Raw genomic sequence first — 23,318 nt, forward strand, 5'->3', positions numbered from 1 at the left:
GTGGTGCTGGGGGATTGAACCGCGGTCCCTGATGCTTTGCTAAGCTTGTTCTAAGTAGGTGCTTTAGACCACTGAGCCATCTCACCAGCCCCTAAACATATATATTGATGAATAAAGATATGATCATTTAAGATTTACTACTGTCTCATTCTAGGAATTCTTATTTTGATTATTAATATTTTTACCTAAAAGTCTACCTCTCCTTAGTTTCTAGTTGTTTCAATTTAAATTTTATCAGTATATGTTTGCAACTTCATATTTCTTATTTGCTATACCAGTGTATTTATTTCTTCCAATACTCGTCTGGTTTTGTGCATGATCTCTGTTCAGTTCTTAAAATCATTTTATTAGCTGAATCCTCTTAAGGGTTTTGCTTGTTTCACAATGAGCCGTTTTCTGTTTTTCCATCAGTTAGTTCATCAGTTTAACTAGTCCTTTTTCTTAAGATATTCAGAAGAACACAGCACTTTTGGAGACACAATTTTCATGGGACCTCCTCTAATTTTCCCACTGCTTTTTATTTCTAGAGTATAATCTACACATCGTGCCCCTTCCTAAGTATTTAATTTTTAATTTTTGTATTTTTGGGTTTTTTTGAGACAGGGTCTCACTATGTAGTTGAGGCTGGCTTTGAGTTCACTTTGTAGTGCATGCTGGTTTTGAACTGGCAACAATCCTCCTGCCTTAGCCTCTCAAGTGCTGGGATTACAGGTGTGCAGCACCATACTGGGCTCTCAGTATTTAAAACAGAGAGAATTCTTAATGAAAGGCTCAGCTCTTTAATGATTTTTAGGTCCCTAAAATAAAACCTCAACACTTTCTTATTCATGGTGCTGAGGCCCTGAGAGCCACAGCTCCTGCTGCTCTCACGCCTCCTTCCGCCTCGGGTCCGGGCCATAGTCTTCACACTTGTCCCTGCCCCACTTCACCACCTGAGACCCCCTTCTACAGTTCAGTTCTCAATTTAAATATCATCTCTCCAAGGACAGGGTCTTTGGCCAGCCTATGTGTTTCTTCCTCAAACACAGCTTCCTGTTTATTCCTTCATAGGACTCACTAACTCATAGTTACTTATTGAATTGTTACATGTTCAAGAGAGAAGGGCGAAACCACACCTCAGTTTTATCCCCAGTAACTATGTATCCTTTGGCACTTCCTGCACATTCAGTAATCCTATTTTGAAGGGGAACTAACAGGCCAACAGGCAAATAAGGAGCACACACTGCCCACCAGCTGTGGCCTGGCCCCATCCAGCAGCAGGATGCCCAGGATAGTGCACAGGAGCCAGCGACAAGTGCTGCCTCTGTCACAGACCCCGGAGATGGAGAAAGCAGCTCCTCTTCTCTAACCCAGCGTCCTGTCCTGAGGGTAGATTACCGTGGCAGGCTCCCGGAAAATCAGCTGGCTACAGAGCAGCATTTTCTCAGCCTGCTTCTCACTGTGCAGGCACGCATGTTCGCATGTTCGCATGTTCGCTGGGAAACCTCCACCTTACCTTTCTTCTGTCCTCTCGTGAACTTCGTCGACAATGACATGGGTGACCCCTTGCAGAGTAGAGTCCCCTTCCAGCCTTCTCAGCAGCACGCCGGTGGTGCAGTATAACAGTCTGGTGGCGGAGGACTGCCGCCCCGAAGGGCAACACCAAGGAGTCAGGAATTGTGGAAGAAACATTAATTGGCAGGCTATATCGCATACATAGAATAATCAATAATACTGAAAGCAACAGCAGTTTTATTTAATGTAAAACAAGTACAGTTTCTTGCTGGGACAAGAATAAATGCTTTTCTACTTCAAATCAAAAATTTAAGGTTCTCCATGTAAGCATCTAAAAATTATAAAACCTATTTTAAGAAAAAAACTTGAGTAACAAAATTCATCCGAATTTTTCCCAGGGTCAAGAGCCAAGGAGAACTTACTCAATCACTTCTAATAACAACACGTGTGTGGCTCAGTCAACTAAGACTTCAGCCTTACTGAACGTGGACATTAACTTAAAATAACCTGAAATAGCCCAAATGGCCACAGACCTCCAGACACCACCCTCATCTTTGCAACTTAAAACTATAAACTGCTGTCACCACAAAATAAGCAAAGTATACACACCTTGACACTTTCTAACCGAATCTGGTATCCCACGGTCAGACCCACCCTTTCTGCTCTTTCTTTGGCAACCCGTTCCGCAACAGAGATTGCAGAGATTCGTCGGGGTTGGGTGCAAATGATGTTAGCCACCTTCTCAGGTGGCCCGCTCAGAGAATCGTCCAGAATAAACTGTGGAATCTGTGTGGTTTTCCCACATCTGTATGTCAAAACAAATGAGTCCTAAAATGAAGTTTTCAAGGGCTAGTTAACTAAGTAATCACAGGCAGCAGAAAAATGACAAAGCTAATTAAAATAAATGTTGCACAGCTTCACCTTGCTTCTGAAACTACTACTGACATAGCACCTAACACTGATACATTCTAGGAATTTATACTAACTTTAACAGGCAATCTAGTAACAGTTCGTTCATAACACTGGGGCTACAGAGCCGCTATGGTGGAGCATGCTATAATCCCAGCACTGAAGCAGGACTGCCATGAGTTCAAGGCCATCATAGGTCACAGTCAGTTAAAGGAAAGTCTGAGAGTGTGAAACAGGAAAAACAATGAACCTTAGTCTGTTCTTTAAAAAAAAAAAAAAAAGTAAATCAGCTAGACCGTCTCAAAAAGACAAAAATAAACAAATTAATTAATTAAAGATAAAAATAAAAATAAATCCAGAAGGTAAAAAAATTTTCAAGGTGAATGTCCTGGAACTATTTGTTACATTTAAAAATGGTCCTTGCTAAATCTTCAGCTGGATCTTTACCTTAACATTGCCTCAAGGCAGGACACAATGTCTATAAATTACTAGATAAATTTTTGAGCTTTATTTTGCTCTTTGTAATTTGTCTCTGCTACAGAAGTTGCAATATCAGCTTCTGTGAAATAATATTTAATATTTGGTGGGAAAATTGCTAATAACACTAGCTACAGATATTTTAAAGGGTAGATTAATTTAGCAGGGTCCTTGTATTTACAAATGAAAGCTGCATCACAAATATGTTGCTTTAAACACAGAAAATACAAAAAAAAAAAAAAAACCAAAAAACCAAAACCCAAATAGGTTGCTTTCTTACCCAGTCATACCACTTATGACAACCACTTGGTGCTTCCTTAACAACTTAAGGATGGTTTCTCTTTCTTCCCAAGCAGGGAGTGATTGTCTTTCCTGTAGAACTGACTGGAACTGTCTGGAACCCTAAAAATCCCAAGGATGAGGCATCAGTTTGTTACTTTCAGTCACCTTTCCCAAAGATCTGGCTCCAGAGTCCCAGAGTTAAGATCTACTGTCTTCACTTGAACAATTTCTTCTGAGACAGAGCCTGTGGAGACTGTACACAGGACTTTAGTCATAGCTGCACAGAGAATCCAGCAGTGAGCTGCGGAGCCAGGGTGTTATACAACTAGGTAGACCGGAAGGCCTCGTGAGTGAGATAAACTCTGCCTTAGCAGCTGTCCAGCTCTTCCTAACGGAAGTCTCTATGCCAGCACTGGCCGATAGAACTTCACAGATATATTCCCTCCCTGCACTGTCTAATTTAGTAACTTCTGGCTACATACAACTATTGAGTCCTTGAATGTGGATAGTACCCCAGAGGAAGTGAATTTATTTTAATGAATTTAAATTTAAATAGCCATGGCTAGGAGCTACCATAGTGGACAGGAGAAATTATCAGATTTTTCCTAAATCAAAAATAATAAGAGCACTTGCCAAAGGGCTGTAATTTTTTCCAAATTCTACAATTACGAAAATCAGTTTCATGTCTAATGGTGATGCTATAATACTGTATTATGTATTAAAATATGGGGGAAGAGGGATTGCGAGAGCATGGTTAATGGATACAGAGGTGCAGCTGAATGGCGTAACATCTAATGTTCATAGTATAGTAGATTCACTGTGGTTTACAACAATTGCATATTTTAAAAAGTTAATAAAAAAGATTTTGAATGTTCCAAACACAAAGTAACTATAAATATTGTAGTGATAGATATGGCAGTTACTATGAGCTACTTACATATTAACATACATGTACTGAAATGCCACACTACATCATATAAATATATACAGTTGTCTGTCAATTAAGAATTCTACCCATGCTGCCAGATGCTCCAGCCAGATGGGCAGGCAGCACTGCTAGTCTAGCAGCACCCCTGGAAGCAAGTGGATACGCTCCTGGCCGGCACAGTCCTCCCCGAGGTGGGCCACTCTTACAGCGCTGCACCAAGAAGGACTTTGGGTGCAGGACAGCATCCTGCAGGAACAGCTGACAGCTCCATCGACTCTTACAAGGTGTGGTCCTGATTCCTCCTGATGCTCAGAGATGCCAATGTACACGTAGGCTTGGCATCCTTCCCTAGACACACGCACACATAATGCCGTATTTTCATGGTACTATTTCCCAAATAAGGACAAGGGACTTCTACTCTACTATAACTTCTATCTAACTATGTCTTGCTCTGTAAGACAGGAGTGCACAAATGTTTTCACTCAAGGGCCCAGTAGTAAATATTTTAGATTTGATGGTCACATACATCTCTTGTATATTCTTGCTTTAGTTCTGACAACTTTTTCACAAGGTAAAAATGACTCGTCTAAGGTAAGAGATCAGACATTAATGGTGAGATTAAGCCTGGAGCTTGGCATCAGCTGCACCTGTCCTAGGAGACCCCCCCAACCTACCCCCCACCAGTGTGCCAGCCAGGAACCCCTCCTGTAGCCAAGAGACTGCTCAGGGAAGTGGCTCAGCCCAGCTCAGCAATTTTTCCCCTGCTGCATCATGGGATTAATAAAGTTCAATGTTGCATAATTTTTTTTAGAATTTTTCATTTTAAAAAGGCTCTATTTTTGAATAATGTAAGAATTTATAAGGGCCAGGGAGATAGCTCAACATCATAAGTGCCTGCCTGGCAAGTGCAAGGTCCTCGCCAAAACCAAAAAATATATACTAACATGTCATTGCCTATATATAATTGTATTATGGAACTATCATACTAATAAAATTGACTGTATAGTTTTTTCATCTACCACCTTGCTATTTACAGTGTGATTTTACAAACACATTTGATGTTCAATGGGTACATTACGTATTTGAGAATGTTATATAATGTCAAAAATCAGAACCACAGAACTTTGGAACTCCAAGAGCATTTGATCTAATCCCCAAATGGATTAAACAATTCACTCTGCCCCGTATCAGTGATGGTGAACTGTACAGAGATGAGTGTCTAAACTATACTCCAAAACCTTATTCATTACAAAGTGCCAACACTGTGATTAAACCTGAATATTGAGGTTTTAATTTTAGTACATAAAAAAAAACTCATACATTTAACATCTTTTGTTTGAAAAGAACAACATGTCACAGGTTTGCCACCACTGCCCTACATCAACTGTGCCCTCATAGTTCCTTTAAAATAATCTCCAGGAAGGAGTAAAAACAGCATAAACTTTGCAAACAGAAAATTGATTTGAATCCCTATGTTGCCACATACTGTTCACGTGTCCTTTGGCACAATATTTATCCTGTGAATCTTTGAAATGGGGTACGAGTACCTCCTTATCCTTCTACTTCTATACAGTGTTTTTGTTTTTTTGGAACTGGAAATCAAACTGAGGATCTCATGCTTGCTAGGCAAGTGCCGTGCTGCTGAGCTATATCCTCAGCCTGTACAATGGCTTTCTAATGTATTAATATTTCTTTCACGCATAAGGTTGTCTAAGTTAACGCCAAAAGATCACGATTCTGATAATAACTGGTATACATCTGTATTTGATACTCATATTGTGGGGTTCTGCAAAACTATGAGCAGACGCAATTATGGCAGGTAGGAACTTTAACCCTTTAGGGTGAAAGAGTCAAAGAGATACTACTAGGGAGAGTAGTCAAAGCTTCTTAATTCCTAATCCTTCCTCCAGACATCAGGGAGACAATGCTAGCCCTCCTCTCAGCATACTGTACCTGTTTCATTTGGAACTGCTTGCAGATTTTACTGTTCTCAGCATGAACTGACTTTGTGGGCCAGTCGTATCTTCTCGAAGCCTTTTTCTCAAGGTTGACACAGCTCTCATTCTCCACCGTAACAGGTGCAGGGCTCTCCCCATTTGCCTCTTCTTCAGGCTCTGATTCTTTTTCAACTTGAAGGGAAGAGAAAGAACCATTTCAGTTTGCCTTTTCCTTAGCAAAGGCAGAAAATTCCTAACAAAGCAACAAAATTGTAAAATGGAGAAAAAGTTGAAATTTAAGGTAGGTTTAATTCATTTGAATACTACTACCACTACTGCCAAGGAACTCGAGAGGCATCTTCAAATGAAATGAAGTAACAGTGGTACTATGACACTAAATTTAAAAAAAGAATTCAGATTTAAGAAATTAGCACTGAATATTTCAGTTATTTGCAAGTACCCCCAAAATTTAATGACTCAAACCAAACTAGATGTTGATCAAATGAACTAATCAATAAAATGTATTATATCTATACAACTGAATATTAGCCAACAATAAAGAGAAATGTTATTAATACATGCTTCGGTGTGTGTGTGAAACCTGAAAATATTCCGCTAGGTGAAAAGTATTTAGTCAAAGACTTAGGTGTCATATGATTCAGCTTTTATGAAATACCTAAAACAAGCAAATCTTAGGTGCTGGGGATACAGCTCATTGGCACACAAGCCTGCCTGGCAAGAGCAAGGTCCCTAGTTCAATCCCCAGTACCACAAAAATAAATAAAATAAATAAATAAATAAAACAAAACAGGAAAATCCACAGACCGTAGAGCAGTGGCTTTCAAGGGTGAGGGCAAAGAGATGCCTGCTGATAGGCACAGGATTCCTTTTGAGGTAGATCATATTCTAATATTAGGGGTCATGGCTACACAACTTGGTAAAGTTTAATAAAAACCAATTTCAAAGGGGTGAATTTCATGGTACGTAAACTGTATTTCAATAAAGCTATTATTATTCTCTTTTTCATTTATGTATTTGGTACAGGGTCTCACTGTGCAGCTCGAACTTAGTGATCCTCCTGTTTTCATCCTCCCCAGCGTTGGGATTACAGGCATGTGTCATCATGCCCAGATTCACCGTGGCAGGGCCAGTGCAGCATGCGGGACCAGGGATCGAACCTTGGTCCTTGTGCTCACCAAAGCAGGCGCGTAGTCCACTGAACTACCTCGCTGGCCCTTGCTGTTATGTTTAAAAGTCCATTACATGTAATTTGTTATTTCCCAAGGAACACACTAGAATCCCAAGTACTAGAAGCTGCCATCTGAGAGCAGGTCAGCAGGTTAGTAGGCGACCAGCTAGCTGTGCAGCACCCGTATCTCAGTGCAGTTTCATTATTCTCTGCTTATTAATGCCCACCCAGGAAACTGACAAAATAACAAAAACTTTCATTTCTGGGGAAAAAAAGATGGTAAGAAGTCAGAGTGGATCCTTCAATGAAAACTGAAAAGGAGGTTTATTTGAGGCCTGAGAATCTTGACCTGGACAAACCCAGAAGCCTGTGTAAGTACTTCTTTAAAGATTTAGGATTCACAAAGACAGCCCTAGTGTAATGAATTCTGACAGCCAGTATGCTAAAAGCAAAAGGGCATGGATGGTATAAAAAGTATAAGCAAAGATATGAATCCAAATGCACTAAGAAATAGTGTTGCTGAGAAAGTGCTTACAGTCTTCCTGCCCGTCGACTCCTTTACAGTTAAGACTCACACATCACTTAAATTTCCCATCAGGGAGTGCAACCCAGCAACCCAGCAGGCCAAACAACTAAAGGTGGGCGTATGACAGTTCAGGGGACTCTTGTCCCTCCTGCCAACAGCACAACAAGACCTGCCCAAGATCACAGAAGACTCTAAACTGGCCTCAGAAGTTCTGACTTGTTTTGTCCCCATTATCAACACCATACATACCTTCAGCAATTTGACCTGAAACAAAAGAATTGCTTGGAATCACTGGTTTACGACAGGTGGGATTATTTATTCTGGCCCCAGATGGTGTGGGCAGAAAGTTCACAGGAGGGATGCTATACTTGTGCTCCGTATTTGCTAGTAACTTGACAATTTCTGATTCTTCCTCTAACAGGGTCATCAAAGAATACACGACAGGTTCTGAAGTCTCTGCAAATGTCAAGGCTTTACCATAAAGGAACTCAGAGATATGTAAACGGCAAGCCAGAGGTAGATTCTCATTGGTGGAATAAAATGCCACAAGGGGAGCTTGGTAGGGGTATTTATGGTCTTTTGGAAAGCGAATCTCAAGCTCATATAAAAAGGACACATTTTTATTAGCACTAAGATGAGAATCATCTACAATTTTTTCTGCTCTTCCAACAATTTGATTTGGGGGCACTTCATGTTTGAATTTGCATCTTGATCCAAATTTACAATTTCCTTTGAGGTAAAATTTGCAGGTTTCAAGTGAAGTATCTTGTGCATTTTTGCTTTCCTTTCGCTTGGACTTGCAGAATTTACTTGTCAGATACTCCAGTTCCAATCCAATGATCCAGACTCTGTTCTGAATTCTTTCTATAAATTTTTCTCCACAGATGGACTTGAGAGCAAAAGCCTCTTCCTGTCGCTGCTCCACACACTCACACAAGCTCATGCAGCCAGCTGCCTTGGAGATTTTCATCTTCTCTCCAAATGTCTCCGCAAAGCACTGAGTGAGTAAGTGCTCCAGAGCTGCTCCCAAATCTCCATCACAAATTCTCAGGGCTGCCTGACAGCGCTCAATGTTGAAACCATACCTGGCCACAGCAAAGTGTAAAAAACCATGTTAAAAAAAAATAATAAATATCCCCAAAGTGAAATTCATTTAAATATGCCCATATGAATTTATGACTATATAGAAGTAGGCTTGTATTTTGAACAATTGGTCCTAACAGTACTAATCCCCTGCCCTAAAATATAGACTATTAGGCACATCAGGCACCACTGGAGCTCACACGATAGGAAAATACACAAGCAAAGGAAAATGGGACTGTAATACAAATCCCGTTGCTTTGAATTTTCCCCCAAGTCCCATAAATAATCAAAAGCAATCACCTGGAAAGTCGCTGTGCAGCAAATGGGGAGACGGCAACTTCCGGAACATAAGGCTGCAGCGCGCCTGAGCCCACACATTCCACAGGGTCTGAGTCAGGCACTAGGGCGAGCCCCTGCCCAGCTACCCAGTACTGTTCGTCGGCACAACCATCAGGCTCATCCTCTTCTTCTTCAACAGAAACACCTCTCCTAGCAAAGGGCACATTTTCATGTATTAGACATTAACTTTTATTTAAAGAAGAAGTTAGCAAGGGTCTAAGAATTTAATTCAGGGAGTGAAGGGCAGAAAATCCTGACTGTCTCAGTTGCTGATTTAACCTTTTTAGGAAATGTTAGTACATGACATCATTACATGCCAAACGCTGTCTCAAGTGCTTTCTATGTACTCCTGAGAACACTCTTATTCTTCCCAATAACTCAGCCAGGTACTACTGGAACCATGCTCTTTAGGTGATCAAATAAAACAAATTTTTTAAAAATTTACTTATATATTTGGTACAAGGTTTCAGTATGCAGCTCAGACTCAGAGTGATCCTCCTGTTTTCAGCCTCCCCAGCACTGGGATTACAGGCGTGCACCACCATGCCTGGACTCAGCAGCTGGCTCAGTGGGCCCCGGGGATGGGGCCAGCGCAGTATGGGGACCAGAGATTGAACCCTGGTCCCAGCACTTGCCAAAGCAGACGCTTCGTCTACTTAGCTGTCTCGCCAGCCCTAAATAAAGCTTAAGAAAGGATTATTAACTAGCTAAGTTTACACAATAGGGAATAACAACGGATTCTACCCAAGGCAGTCTGCTCCCAGAAACTTTACCCATCCTCTTTTTTTTTTTTTCTCATTCACACTTTTTTTCCCATAATTTTATTGAGAAACAAATAGCAATAAGTCAGTTTCAAACCAAATTGGTAATCATTCACACTTTTTAAAAAAAATGTTTTGTTTTGTTTCACTATATAATTTCCTTTTCTAAATCTGAGACAGATAAAAATGTAGAGATAGGAAGGAAACTGATCTGTGTATGACATGACCATTCATTAATTCCAGCAAATAGAATTATCTTCAACAGAAAATAATAAAACCAAAGAGCCAAAACACATTGGAGAAGTAGAGGGAATGTGACGAAGAGTATACCTATAGGGCCAGCCTGATAGCTCAGTGGGCTAAAGCGCCTGCTTAGGCAAATGCAGCAACCTGCTTTCCATCCCCGGCCTGCCGTGCTGGCCCTGCCTGTGGAGCACACTGAGCTGGTGATTAAGACTGGGGGTAGTGACGTGCACCTATAATCCCAGAACTTGGGAGGCTGAAAACAGGAAATTCACTACTAGTCTGATTCGTAAGTCTGATCTACGTAGTGAGACCCTGTCCTAAATATAGGGGAAAAAAAGTATGCCTGGAACGTTAGCACACTAGGAGGCTAAGGCATGAGAGCCACAAGTTTATAACCAGCCTAGGCTGCTTACTGACTTAGTGAGACCCTGTCTCAAAACAAAATTTTTAGAGGTCTGGGGATATAGGCTGGCACAAAGGCCCCAGGTTCAATCTCTGTATTCTCTCTCTCTCTCTCTCTCTCTCTCTCTCTCTCTCTCTCTCACACACACACACACACACACACACAGAGGCAAAGAGTAAAAGCTGTTTCACTCAGGCAGATGGCCATGAGAAAATCTAATCTTAACATTTCAGTGGTCTTTATGTCCTTCAACAGATGGATAAAGAAAACGTGGTATTTACGTGTACACAGTGGAACACTACTTGGCCACACAGAGGGATAAATCTGAGTCATCTGTAGGAACATGGATGCACCTTGAGACCATAATGTAAAGTGAAATAAATCAAACACACAAGCTTAAATAACATATTGTTTCTCTTATATGAGAAACCCCAAGCATAAGTAATTTACAAAGCAAAATGAAGGATAATGGGAAACAGGGAAGCAGACCTTTTGCAGATGGGAAGGGGCCCGCGATGGAGGCTGTGGGGAAGGGTAGGTAGAAAGAAGCCCTGCTGCATGCGTGCCCCACCTCCCCGCAAGGGACACAAGCATTTTGAACTCCAAGCGTGCAGTAATCAAAGTTCTCAAAAACTAAAGAAAAACTTCATCTAATCAACTCAATATTGCTCTTAAACACTTCTGTGTTTTCACTACAAGGTTTTAATTGGATGGCTAGCAATGAAGAAATAACTGAATCTCTATTAGCACTTCCTGAAAAAAAAAAAAAAACAATTACAAAGGCAAACTGTGCTACTGCTCATGGATGGTGCACAACAAACTCACTCTGAACCTGTAGCTGAATAATTGTTCTTGCATTTTTTTCTTGGCTCACTTTCAACTAATTAAACGACCACAACAAAATCGGTACAGACACAATATTCTACAGGTGTACAGGACATTCATACTGCCAATACGTCTTCCTTAATGCAATTACTGACTCAAATAAAATCACTTACTCAGATCCTGCATCAGCATCTTGCTCCTGCAGGTCTCGAAGAAGAGCCTTCACTTTCTCTTGATTCTCCGAGGTCATATGCAGAGTCTGAAGGGGCACTTTGGCCGTAGGCTTCCATTTAGTGCGCACCTCCTCCTTGTTCACACCACTATTGCTGGGTCTACGAGGTACGTGAGAGTAAAATTATACAGACTTGTTTTTTTGACACAGGGTTTGGTTATGTAGCTCAGGCTGGCCTTGAACTTGCAGCAATCCTCCTGCCTCAGCCTCCCAAGTACTGGGCTTATCAGCGTGTGCCATGCCTTGAATCTTTTTTTTTTTTTAAATCTTTTTCATTTATTTATTTGGTACAGGGTCTCAGATTTAAGGTTCTAATAACCTACAACATCTATGTTCTGAAAAACAACAGAGCTGCAGTTAACTCATAAGTTAAATCTTAAACCACCAGTTAGGTGAAAACAGTTTAAAATCTCTCTGAAAGCATCTTTAGACTGCTGTCAAGTGTGAGACACATTATCTCTCATTATACCCAAAAATGACCATTTTACTTGAGAATTTTTTAAAAATGTAGATTCTTTAGCTGAATACCAGATAAAGTGTTTGGTTATTCTGGGGGCCATAAATGAGGAATATATATATTTAAACCTTACAATCATATTCTCAGTACAGTAAGAGACTCAAACTACAAGAAGTGCTTAGAAACTGAGTCTGGCCAAGGGACTAACAGATTCTTTTGTCTGTATTTTTCTCACTATCTGGCTAGATTCCTTTAATGGTAAGTTTAAACTACCTACACGATACTTACCTTTTTCTGCATGTATAGACTGAATTTAAATAAAAAAAGCATGTATGATGCAAGTAAACCTTGACACTTACCCTCCTTTGTAACTAATACTTAGTCGACAATTAATTCCATGAGTATGTTGCATTTATGTACATGTGGCCTTAAAGTCTTCCCAACCCTAACAATTACCACAAACATACAGCTCACAGAGCACTTTGAGAGGCAATAGGAACTTTATATTTGCACTGCATAATATGTACTAGTAAAATCGACTTTCATTAAGCATTTATTAGAATTATCAGAATTTGCATAGCTCATTACTGGTTAAAAGCTGACATGAGAGAGACACGGTTATGACATCTGCTATGGGTCACCACAGGACACATCGTCAGGCCAGGGCTGATCTGGCTGGAAAACACATCACTCATCAGCTAAGAGTATGGAGTTGGCTGGCATCTGGAGCTCTTTGATTTTAACAATAGTCCCTGATGCCCAGAGAACATTTAAACAATTTTCACTGCTCCTGTTTTAGCATTTCCCTTCCTAGCAACACGGGGATCAAGAACAGTGTTAGACTCTATTCACAGGGTCATGTGGAATTTAAAAGCAACTTCAGATTTCAACCTACGAAGAGAAAAAAAACAGCTCTGATTTACAATCAAGCCTTTAGAAAACATTACAAAGAGGATGGTCAGGCTATAAAATTAGAACAATTAACCAGAATGACTTGACCTCCCCACAGCCACCTGTTATCCCGTATGCTAAGAACTGACAGTTTAATATTTGAACATCAAAGAGTGTAATAACCTGGATGATCGCCTTGATTCACCGAAGATACAAAAGTCATCCCCATCATCCCAAATTCGACTTGAAGCCTTTCTAGTGCCACCACCACTGCCACCACTGCCACTGCCGCCAGCCCCATGAGATTTATTACTGTGACTCCTATTTCCTCTTCCTCCTTTAGAAGATCCTTTTCCACCTCCTTTGCCTGGCTTGCCTTTTCTTTTTACTGAAGAACTCATCTTCACCTGAAAGAGAAAAGAATTATGATTATGATAGGCACCATAAAATTAGACAATAATAATAATAATCTCATTATGACAAAGTTATGGACAGAGCCTACTTTAAGGAAGTAAAAGGAAGTGCTTTTTTTTTAGAGACAAGAGTGTCACTATGTAGTCCAGGCTGACCTTCAACTCACTATGTAGCCCCAACTGGCCTCAAACTCCTGGTAGTCCTCCTGCCTCAACCTCCTGAATGCTGGGACTACACATCTGGCAGGGAAATGCACATTTTAAAAGAGCCAGTTTGGGGACAGTATGGTTACACTGTTCACAAAAAACTTATAAGTGAAAAGGAAAAATTTAACCACAAAAAATTGTTCTTTTAAGCACTTTGTTCTTGGGCTGGCCTGATAGCTCAGCTGATTAAAGTGTCTGCATAGGCAGACCCGGGTTCGATCCCCAGTGTGCTGTGCTGACCCTGCCCCCAGGACACACTGAGATGGTGATTGAGACTGGGTGTGGTGGTGCATGCCTGTAATCCCAGTGCTTCGGAGGTTGAAAACAGGAGAATTACTAGGAATTCAATTTGTGTGGTGAGACCCTGTACTAAATATAATAAAAATAAATTTTAAAAAACTTTGTTTTTTCTGAAACTGCCTAGCTCTGTAACTACATCACGGATCTGTAATTACTTTCTTGACCCCTGTAACCATGACAGCATAACCAAACATGCAGGATGTCTTGTAACTGATGATCATTAATCTAGCCCTGTAACAGATGATCTCAGCCTGTTAGGCAATCAGAGAAATAGTAAGCTGTTCTGCTCATCTTCATACCTCTTGCTTATCTAGCATTTAAACTATTAGCCCACAGCGCTGGGTGTCTGGCTTTGTTAAGGGGCAGATCCCAGCCAGGACCACTGGTGCAAAATGAAGCTATTCACTGCCTCCAAATCCTGGGTGCCATTTGTGTTACTGCTTGCTGTAGCTCAAGTGTATGTCTCTTAGACTAACATTTAATTCCTATGGTGCAGATTTCTTAACCAAGGGTATGTATCATAAGCCCATGGAAGTTTCACCATGCCTAGGCCACTGGACCTAGATAATGATTAGGTTAGGACTAATATAGAATTTTTTTTTTAAATTTTTTTTAATATTTATTTATTTATTTATTTATTTGAGAGAGAGAGAGAGAGAGAGAGAGTGAGTGTGTGGCCAGCTCAGCCCACCAGGGGGCAGGGCTGGCTGGCATGTGGTGCTGGGGGATTGAACCGCGGTCCCTGATGCTTTTGCTAAGCTTGTTCTAAGTAGGTGCTTTAGACCACTGAGCCATCTCTCCAGCCCCAGGACTAATATAGAATTTTAAAAACTCTAGTTGAGACTAGATATAGTTCTTGATTATATGATTTGATTTAAAAAATTCAAACTTACATGTGTCTCATTAGGAGCACAGCCCCGACTCAGAGATTCTGCCTACGGAAAGAAGCAGGGAATAAAGCAGATGGCTCTAAATCTCCTCCCCAAAGAAGTGTGACTCCATTTGTAATTACTGCAGAATTTTAAGAGGCAGGAGAGACCACAGAGAAACAGGAAGGTTTTATTAGGTGCACCTGACTCAGCTGGACTTCTGTCTAAAAGACTGAGCGGCTAATACAGGACAGGCTTCAGGTGTTGTTCATGTGACCGGTGGTTGGCATAGTGATGAACAGGTGAAGTTACAAAGGCACTTAGTTATCCATGTAGTGACAGTTTTGTAACTTGTAACTTAGAACCTTCAAACCTTGTGGGGACAAGAGAATGTCATAAAGCTGAATGCTGCAGATGCCATGGAGAGTTATAGGACTCTTTCCTCAGGATCATAATTATTCTTACCAGGAATAGAGAAGAGGTCAACTTTGAAAAACAAAAACAAAAGACCACAGATCTTGGTGGGAACAGGATGCCTCAGGACTCTGCTTACAGGAATTTGTCTATTAATCCTTATCTGGACCAGAGCTGCAAGCACAGCTTCAGGGGAGGGAAGGAATGTGAGGGGGAATGCTCAAGGATGGGAAAAGAGAAAAATTGGTTTTCTCCAAGTTCTGCTTTACAATGAAATATGAATTTTAAAACTAAAAAAGCTTAAAGGTAATTAAGGAGATTAAATAACTTAATGGAAATAACAGTTTTACCATCAGCTTGCCAAGGAAAACCAAAGAATGAGACCATTGGCAGGAGCCCTTCTGAGATCCAACCAAATATCAAGGAAGAACCTCAGAAACCACTGTTTGAAACTAAACCCTATTTTTTTTTTTTTTTTTTTTTTTTTTTTTTTGAGACAGGGTATACTAAGTTACTAACCTGCCAAGGCTAAGTTCAAATTTGTGATCCTCCTGACACAGCCTCCCAGAATGTTGTAATTATAGGTGTGAACCTCTGTGCCAGGCAATATATGGGTAATGTTGAAAACTGACTGAGTACTCAACCAGCAATTAGTGGAGTTTAACAACTCTGTGTGGTCAGAGGACAGGAGACAGAGCTCTTCAAACTACATCACTGCAGGGCCACTGTGGCATTCCCAAAGCTGTACCTGTCCAAGGGGCACTGTTAGAGCTTAATACTGTGAGAGTGAGACTGAAAAAACTGGCCTGACCCTTCTCTTTTCCCTCTGCCAGCCAGTAGGAGCATGATCTCTCTGACAGCTGTCCTGATCCTCTCTTGCACTGCCTCAGGGGACAGGGGGGAATTCTTTTATTTAAATATTTTATTTTTTATGGTTTTTTTGTTGTTGTTGTTTTGTTTTTTGTTTTGCGGAACCGGGGATTGAACTTAGGCCCTTGCACTTGCCAGGTAAGCACTTATTCTACTGAGCTATCTCCCCAGCCCCTATTTTTTATGTATTTGGTACAGGGTCTCGCTGCAAAGCTTGGACTCATAGATCTTCCTGTCTCAGGTTCCCCAGTGCTGGGATTACAGTGGCATGTGGTGCTGGGATCAAATTCTGGTCCCTGCACTTGCCTGAGCAGGCACTTAATCCACTGAACTATCTCGCTGGTCCTCACTGCCTCCATGATGAACCAGCTCCAGCATCTTTAAGGTTCCCTTGAAGCTGCCCTCCAGGCTACCATGTGCCTCTGGCTCCTGCAGCCTTGACAGGTACCCCAGCTTGGCTGACAGTCATAGTGCCCCTCCCCTGCTCCAGGCCACTGCTGCCACCTGTCTGAAGAGTAAGGACGGACCACCCCTGGTGGGACAAAGATTGGGTAGGGATGGGCTGCTGCTATCATCTCATAAATCCCTAGACCCTTGTGGTCAGTGATCAGCACTGCTGATCTGCTGCCCTTCCTAGAGAATCCCTGAACGCCTCAGCAATCTTGACTTGGGCCCCACCACTTCCAGGGAAATGCAGGAGCTGCCACAACAGTGGAGGCTGTCCTTGCCTGTCCACCCCTGCTGCAGAAAACTTGAAATACTGACTTCATTCCGATGCCCCTGCCCCCTCTGCCACTACTCAGAAAGTCCCAGAGATTATGTCTTCAAGCCAGTCCTTTCTCTACGTGAGAAGGGATCCTTATGCTCCTTTGGTCAGTCCTAGAGGGCTCCCCTCCATGCGTAAGCCTGTGCTGTAATACAGGTCCCAATGAAATCCTCACTTGGGCAAGCCTCTTGCCTATTCACATGGCAACAGCAGTTGATAAGTCATCACAGCTTCTAAATGAATTTAAAGGCAGATAAATTATGGGAAAGGTACAAAAGAAAAAAATTGAGAGTTACTGTAAGATGTTTGGGCCTGAGCAAATTAGGTAAACAGTGGTGACAGGTACAGTACTCATAGAAGGGCTGGCCAGATGCTCAGCAGATTAAAGTGCCTGCTTAGGCAGATGCAGGGGACTAGGGTTTGATTCCCGTGTGCTGTGCCATGTCGGCCTCACCAATGGGGCTCGCTGAGACTGTGACTGAGACTAGGCGTGGTGGCGCTTGCCTGTTATCCCAACACTTGGGAGGCTGAGAACAGGAGAATCACTGAGTTTGATCTGTATAGTGAGACCTTGTACTAAATACATTAAAAAAAAAACAACCCTGATTAGACATGTTATCATTTTAGAGGCTGGTTACTCAAATGCAGATGTGTAGGAAGCAGCTATACATCTACATTGAAGGGAAAGGTGGTGTTATTCAGATCTAGAATGTTCCTCAGAAGTCATGTGTTCAGAAGTCGGGCATGGAAAGGTGATAGGAACACGGGGGTGCTACACTCATCAGGAGATCAAGCCACTGAAAGTCACAGCTGAATACACTGTTAGGAAGAGGCTGGCCAGGAGTGGGTCACTGCAGTGTGACCAGGAGGCTGACGTTCTTGTCCTTGGCTCCTTCCTGTTCTCTGCTTCCTGGCTGCCACGCTTTCCCCATGCCCTTTCACCATGAGGACTGCCCTGGAGCCAGCCAGCCATGGACTCAACCCTCTAAACTGTGAGCCAAATTAAACCTCTCCTCCTTTAAATTGTGTGTGTTGAATATTGTGCCCAGCAGCAAGAAAGGTGGCTAATACAGGAAGGATTAATTTTAAAATCCTTACAGACAGGCAAGTATAATTTTCTATTATTTTATAGAGAAGGAACCTAGAGTAAGATAAATTATGCAATGTGTCTAACAGCACCAACTAGTGAGGCAAAGCCTGAGGTCAAGATTTAAATAAACTGGGGTTTGAATAAATCTGCTTAACTCCAAAGCTGATATTTGTTTCACAGAATTGCCTCCTTAGGGCACACTTATACCTCATATCTCAATTCAAAAAAGAAATTTGGCTCTCCGTTGATTTGTGACCAGTTGTTAACTTATAAAGATGACTGAGTGGTGACATGGAAATGAATGACATCACAAGAAAAACTGGGAACCTGGGAGTGGTAGCTGGGAGTGTAATCCTAGCATTTAGGAGGCTAAGGCGAGAGGATCACAACAACTTTAAGGTTAGCCTAGGCTACACAGTGAGTTCTAAGCCAGCCTGGACCACACAGCAAGACTGTCTCAAAATACATTTTTAAAAAAGCAAGGAAAAGAATTTAATATGACTCACAAATCCTGCAGAAAGGAAAGGCACATAGCACCATGCACGACCACAGGGAGAAGTAACAAGTTGGTCAAGTGGCACAGAGGTGTAAAGGTTAGGCACAGGTCTCTATTAAACCAAGACTCTTGAGATTCTTGAAATAAATGGGTTTATCAAGTCATTACAGTTACTAGACAAAAAAAAGGAAAAGACTACCTCCTGGGACAAGTTTTTGTAAACTATCAACAGTAAGACCAGGTAACAAGGGGCTGGGGAGATAGTTCAGTAGAATAAGTACTTGCCTGGCAAGTACAAGGGCCTGAGTTCAATCCCTGGTTCTGAAAAAAAAAAAAAAAAAAAAAACAGGTAACAGTTGGAAAAATGTCTATTAACTGACCAGAGCTAAGAGCTTTTATAAATATAAAAATTTTTTTACATAAGGCTGGGGAGATAGCTTAATAGAATAAGCCCCTGCCTGGGAAGGACAGGGTCCTGAGTTCAATTCCTGGTACCAAAGAATTGGACAGGATCTCTATGTAATCCAGGCTGGGCTTGAAATCACTATGTAGCCCAGTCTGGCCTCCAGCTCAAAACGATTTTCCTGCCTCAGCCTCCCTAATGTTGTTTTTTCAGACAGCTGCTTTAGGTAGGATATTATTGGCAGTCAGACAGGACAAGGTCCTCAAGGAATCAGTACAGAGAATGACAACATATTACAATTATGGCTGGAGGCAGATCTGTTGAAGCCCAGTCCTCAAGATAAAAGCAAAATGACCAGGCCTGCATGCCTCCACAAGGAACTAGCAATGAACTGACAATTATACCGTAACTGTTATAACTTGGTCCAATAAAGTCTTGCTAGCCATCAGTCAGGTGGGTGGCCAGGACCCTTTGATTCACCTCTTCCTATAAAGGTCCTTGTCCTTTCTATGCATACTTGCTATGTGACTTGCTTCCCCACTGGATCAGTATTACCCAAGGAGCTATAACTGAGATCTTACTGGTTGATCATGGTTTCCATCCACGTTGTACCCCCAATTCTGTACCCACCCCATGATTTTGCTCTAGATTCACTGGCAACCCACTTTCAGGTCCCCTTCTGTCTCTCAGGAACTATGTCTCTTAATAAATTTTTCCTACGCCCAACCTCTGTTGTTCCTTAGAATTCATTCTTTGATTTGGGGGAACACAAACTCAGCATACCTGACATCTAGCAGGTTGGGAGTTATATTATTTCCCCTATACCACTAGGATTGCAAATACGTACCATACGAGCATGTTTTAATGAACAGAATTGGGAAAGGAAGGCATCAATTGTCCACACTGAGCATAAACTGGCTACAGATAAGAAAAGATTTATAGGGGGAAGCGGTAGGGGTCTTTGGGATACAAAGGAAGTCCCTACAAAGCTAGTGCTGCTGCTGGGTGGATGGTTTAACAGTCCAGGAAGTTTACCTGCGATCAGAGTACACTGGTCTTGGAGGTATGCTGGGTGGGTGGTTTAAGTGAATTTCAGTAGTCTTTTTGGTAACTCCCATTATCTCTGAGAATTTTCTTTTACCAGGCCTCAGCTTTTCTTGGGGTTTCTGAAGGAAAGGCAGGGCAGGGCAGGGCAGGGCTGGACAAACAGCCCTCGCTAGTTCCGGTAAAATTTTAGTAGGCTGTGGGGGCCACAGGACTGGTCTCCAGTTGATTTAGGGCAGGGCAATACTGAAAAAGAGTGAGCAACTTAGTGATCTAGCAAGATCCTGTCTCAAAACAAAAGATAAAAGGGCTGGGGATATAGTCCAGGTTGAAGAAGGCCTCGGGTTCAATGTCCAGAACTGAACAAAGAAAGTGTCTGGCTACAACCCAGAAGGGGCCCAATCGCGTCAGATCTTAAAAGAAAAAAAGGGTTAGAAGGCTTGTAGGCTGGGACTCTGGATTAATGGGTTTTACATATGAAAGGCAACTCACTACAGAGTTATTTATTCCCAAACCCTAGGAGGGGCAGTTGCTTCCTGGGACACCAAGAAGTCAAAACATAAAAAAACATAAAAAAAAGGTAGCCGATTTAAAAGCTTATCAAGGTGACCAAAAACAAAGGGACAAACAGAATTATGTAATAATTGCAGATTCTTTCTAAAATCAGAAAAATAAAACAGATCAGAACTACACCTCAGAATCCGCTCAGCCCGCTGAAACTTGTGTGTTGGGGAGTATTGGGGTAGTTGGGGAGGGAGGGGCAAGATTCTATACTAATTAAAACAACTTGTCTCACATCAACCAAAAAAAATGTGACCTTTACCACCTGAGATTTGTACACAAAAAATTTTGAAAGAAGATCTGCAGGTTGAAATGGTATCCATCCATAACTACTCTCCCCATTTTCCAGGGACTAGAAATGCGGTTGCATAATTCACAGGGCCCCAACTCACTATTCTATCCCACTAGCTTGGAAAGGCCCCACCTTTCTTTGCTCTGGACGCAGGGACCTAAGTTTGACTCTGAGTACCCTTTGTCTCATACCCAAGTTTGTCACCCGGCCGGGCACTGCAAGCCGAGCACGGTGCGCCGTCTTCCCGTGGCAGATCCGACTGACCACAACCCACCATCCGGCTCCAGGGCGACAGACACCGAGCCTGTCCTCCAGCCCGCACCGTCCCCAACCTCTCCCGCAGACCCTGGGTCGGACCTGGAGGCGGAGAACACGGCCACAGCCCCTGCGACGCGGCCCCGTTCGGAGCTCAACGCCGTCCCGTCGCCTCCAGCCCGAGCGAGGACGACCTCAGCGGCAGAGCGCCGGGCCCGAGGTCCCGCGCAGCTCCAGGTCCACGGGCCCCAGACACAGCGGCGGGACCCCGGAGGAGGCAGGCGGTCGGTCCGAAGCCGACCACCCCCGGGGCAGGGAGGCGGCAGAGCGGCCGCACGGTGACTGACCGCCGGCGACGCGCAGCCCGGGGACCCACACCCTGTGTGAGGAGGCGGCGGCCGTACCTGACTCGGAACGTGGCTCCCAGGGGCAGCTGTCCGGGGGCGGCGCCCAGGGAACCAGACTCCAGGCTGGACGCTGATTCCCTTCCTCGCCCACAGCAGCTGCACGGCGGCCAGGGGCGGTGGCGCAGAAGCGGCGCCTTCTGATTGGCCCCTCGCGTGTTCACTTCCGGGTAAAAGGTCACTCGTCGCCCCGGCAACCGAGGCGCGCTTGGGGCGGGCGCAGCGCGTGAGCTTCCGGCCGCGGAGCTGGCGGGTCAGGGGGCGTCGCACAGCCGTGAAAGTGTCCGCGACCCCTCCTTATCACGTGAGTGCGCTTCCTCCCAAGGCCCGGCGAGGAAAGGCGCCTTTAAATAGAACTCGCGTTGCCCCGGAACTCGGCCCTGCAGGTCGTCCTGGTGTCGTAGCTCCTGAGCGTCTACACCGCAGTGGCCGAGAGGGTAGGGGCGCCGAACAGCCTGGGTCTGGGAATCAGGTGCGGATTCGGATTCCGATTCGGCTGTGGCGTGCTGCTGTGACACGTTAGGCAGGTGCCAGCCTCTCTGGGCTTCAGTCATCAGTCTCTGTGGTTCCTTTAGCTCCAGTATTCCAAAGCTTCCAATGTAGATCCTTCTATGGGCAATGGAAAAGAATTCCGATTATTTGTTGTTATATTTGTTTTTCTGCTTAGCAGGCGCTCAGTTGCTTCCCAACTGTCGTTCATTAACAAGATACCCAGTTATTCACTTCTTGCTGGCACTCAGCCTTGAACCGGGACAGTCGGGTAGGAAAGCAGCGTGGTAGGGGATTCTGACACAAAAAGCATTGTATTCGCAGAGCTGTAAATACTGTTAGAAGAGTGCGAGGATGGTAAGAAGTGAGAAAAAAGGCTTTGAGCGAGGCCATGCTACCAGGAATCTGTAGGTACACAGTTAGAAACTAGCCAAAGTGCTTTACATGGATAAACTCTCCAATGCTAAGGGTGAGGCAGAAATAACTTGTCAGAGGCCAAAGAAAATGATGGAATCTTGATTCAAACCTATGTGTCTCAGAGTCTTGAACACTTACTGGACTGAAGTACTAGAAAGTCATTGACCCCCCAACACTGAAGAAAACAAGAGGATAAGCCGACTCTAAATTCTGGGATGGTAATCTACTAGAATGTCACTGAAAGCGTGGCCTGTCCGTCAGAAACTCTTGGGATATTTTGAGATTCCTGGGGTTTACCTTGCATCAGAATGTCCACAGGCAAACTAGGTGTGGTGGCACATGCCTGTAATCCACACACTCAGGAGGCTGAGGCAAGAGTTCAAAGCCAGCCTGGGCTACATAGTGAGTTCAAGGTCAGCCTCAACTGCATAGTGAGACCCCTTTCAAAAAACAAAAAAAAAAGAAAAGATCTCCACAGGTAGGGCAAGGAAACTGATAGCCTGCGCAATACAGCGATTGAAGCAGAGAGGCCTCTATTGCTGAGCTACATACATCCCCAGTCCTTTTTATTTTGAGACAGGGTTTTGCTCTATTGCCCAAGCTGGCCTTCAACTTGCAACCCTTCTGCCTCAGCCTGCAGAGTAGCTGGCATTAAAGTTAGGTATGCTTAATTTTTCCTATAAAATTTCTAAAATTTAGTTGTAGATAAAGGGTAAAGAGTGGACATACAGAGACATGGCTTCACATTTTGAAGTTGTGAAGAGACAGGGACACAGAAGATGTTCTTGTACATTCTTGCTTTCTAAGTGTTAACGAAGACTAACCAGGTCACCAGGTATGCTTGTAGTGTGCTACAGGGGCCATGCTGTACTCTCCCTGAAGGTGTATCTCTTTGGTTTCTCAAGAACCACTCCTCCTGGAAGAGTTGCAAAAGTAGAATGTTGCAGGGCTCTGGTTATAAGCCAGAAGTTTCCTTGCCCTACCCGTGAAGATTTTTTCTTTTCTTTTCTTTCTTTCTTTCTTTCTTTTTTTTTTTTTTTGTTTATTTG

The 23,318-nt window shown here is 43.0% G+C and overlaps 2 protein-coding genes across 3 annotated transcripts in view; one reads left to right on the top strand and one right to left on the bottom strand.

Moving 5' to 3' along the window:
* The window catches only part of Dhx57 (DExH-box helicase 57), a 56,796-nt gene extending 35,320 nt beyond the window's left edge, over positions 1 to 21,476 (bottom strand). The window contains exons 1-9 of the mRNA XM_004627631.2: positions 21,364 to 21,476; positions 13,163 to 13,386; positions 11,573 to 11,731; positions 9,126 to 9,314; positions 7,992 to 8,827; positions 6,044 to 6,219; positions 3,161 to 3,282; positions 2,104 to 2,299; positions 1,496 to 1,620 (exon numbers count right to left, since the gene is read on the bottom strand). Of these exons, the coding sequence (XP_004627688.1) occupies positions 1,496 to 1,620; positions 2,104 to 2,299; positions 3,161 to 3,282; positions 6,044 to 6,219; positions 7,992 to 8,827; positions 9,126 to 9,314; positions 11,573 to 11,731; positions 13,163 to 13,380 (2,021 nt within the window). The 5' untranslated portion in view covers positions 13,381 to 13,386; positions 21,364 to 21,476. The remainder of the gene's footprint in view (positions 1 to 1,495; positions 1,621 to 2,103; positions 2,300 to 3,160; positions 3,283 to 6,043; positions 6,220 to 7,991; positions 8,828 to 9,125; positions 9,315 to 11,572; positions 11,732 to 13,162; positions 13,387 to 21,363) is intronic.
* Positions 21,477 to 21,585: 109 nt separating this feature from the next.
* Positions 21,586 to 23,318, top strand: part of Morn2 (MORN repeat containing 2) — a 7,926-nt gene continuing 6,193 nt past the window's right edge. Inside the window, exon 1 of one of the 2 annotated variants that reach the window (XM_004627633.2) lies at positions 21,586 to 21,667. The gene's annotated coding sequence lies outside the window, so the exon portion shown is untranslated. The remainder of the gene's footprint in view (positions 21,668 to 23,318) is intronic. The other variant, XM_023711246.1, reaches the window with a different exon arrangement.

The sequence above is a fragment of the Octodon degus genome, unplaced genomic scaffold (assembly GCF_000260255.1).
Source record: "Octodon degus isolate 3935 unplaced genomic scaffold, OctDeg1.0 scaffold00020, whole genome shotgun sequence".
NCBI lineage: Eukaryota > Metazoa > Chordata > Mammalia > Rodentia > Octodontidae > Octodon > Octodon degus.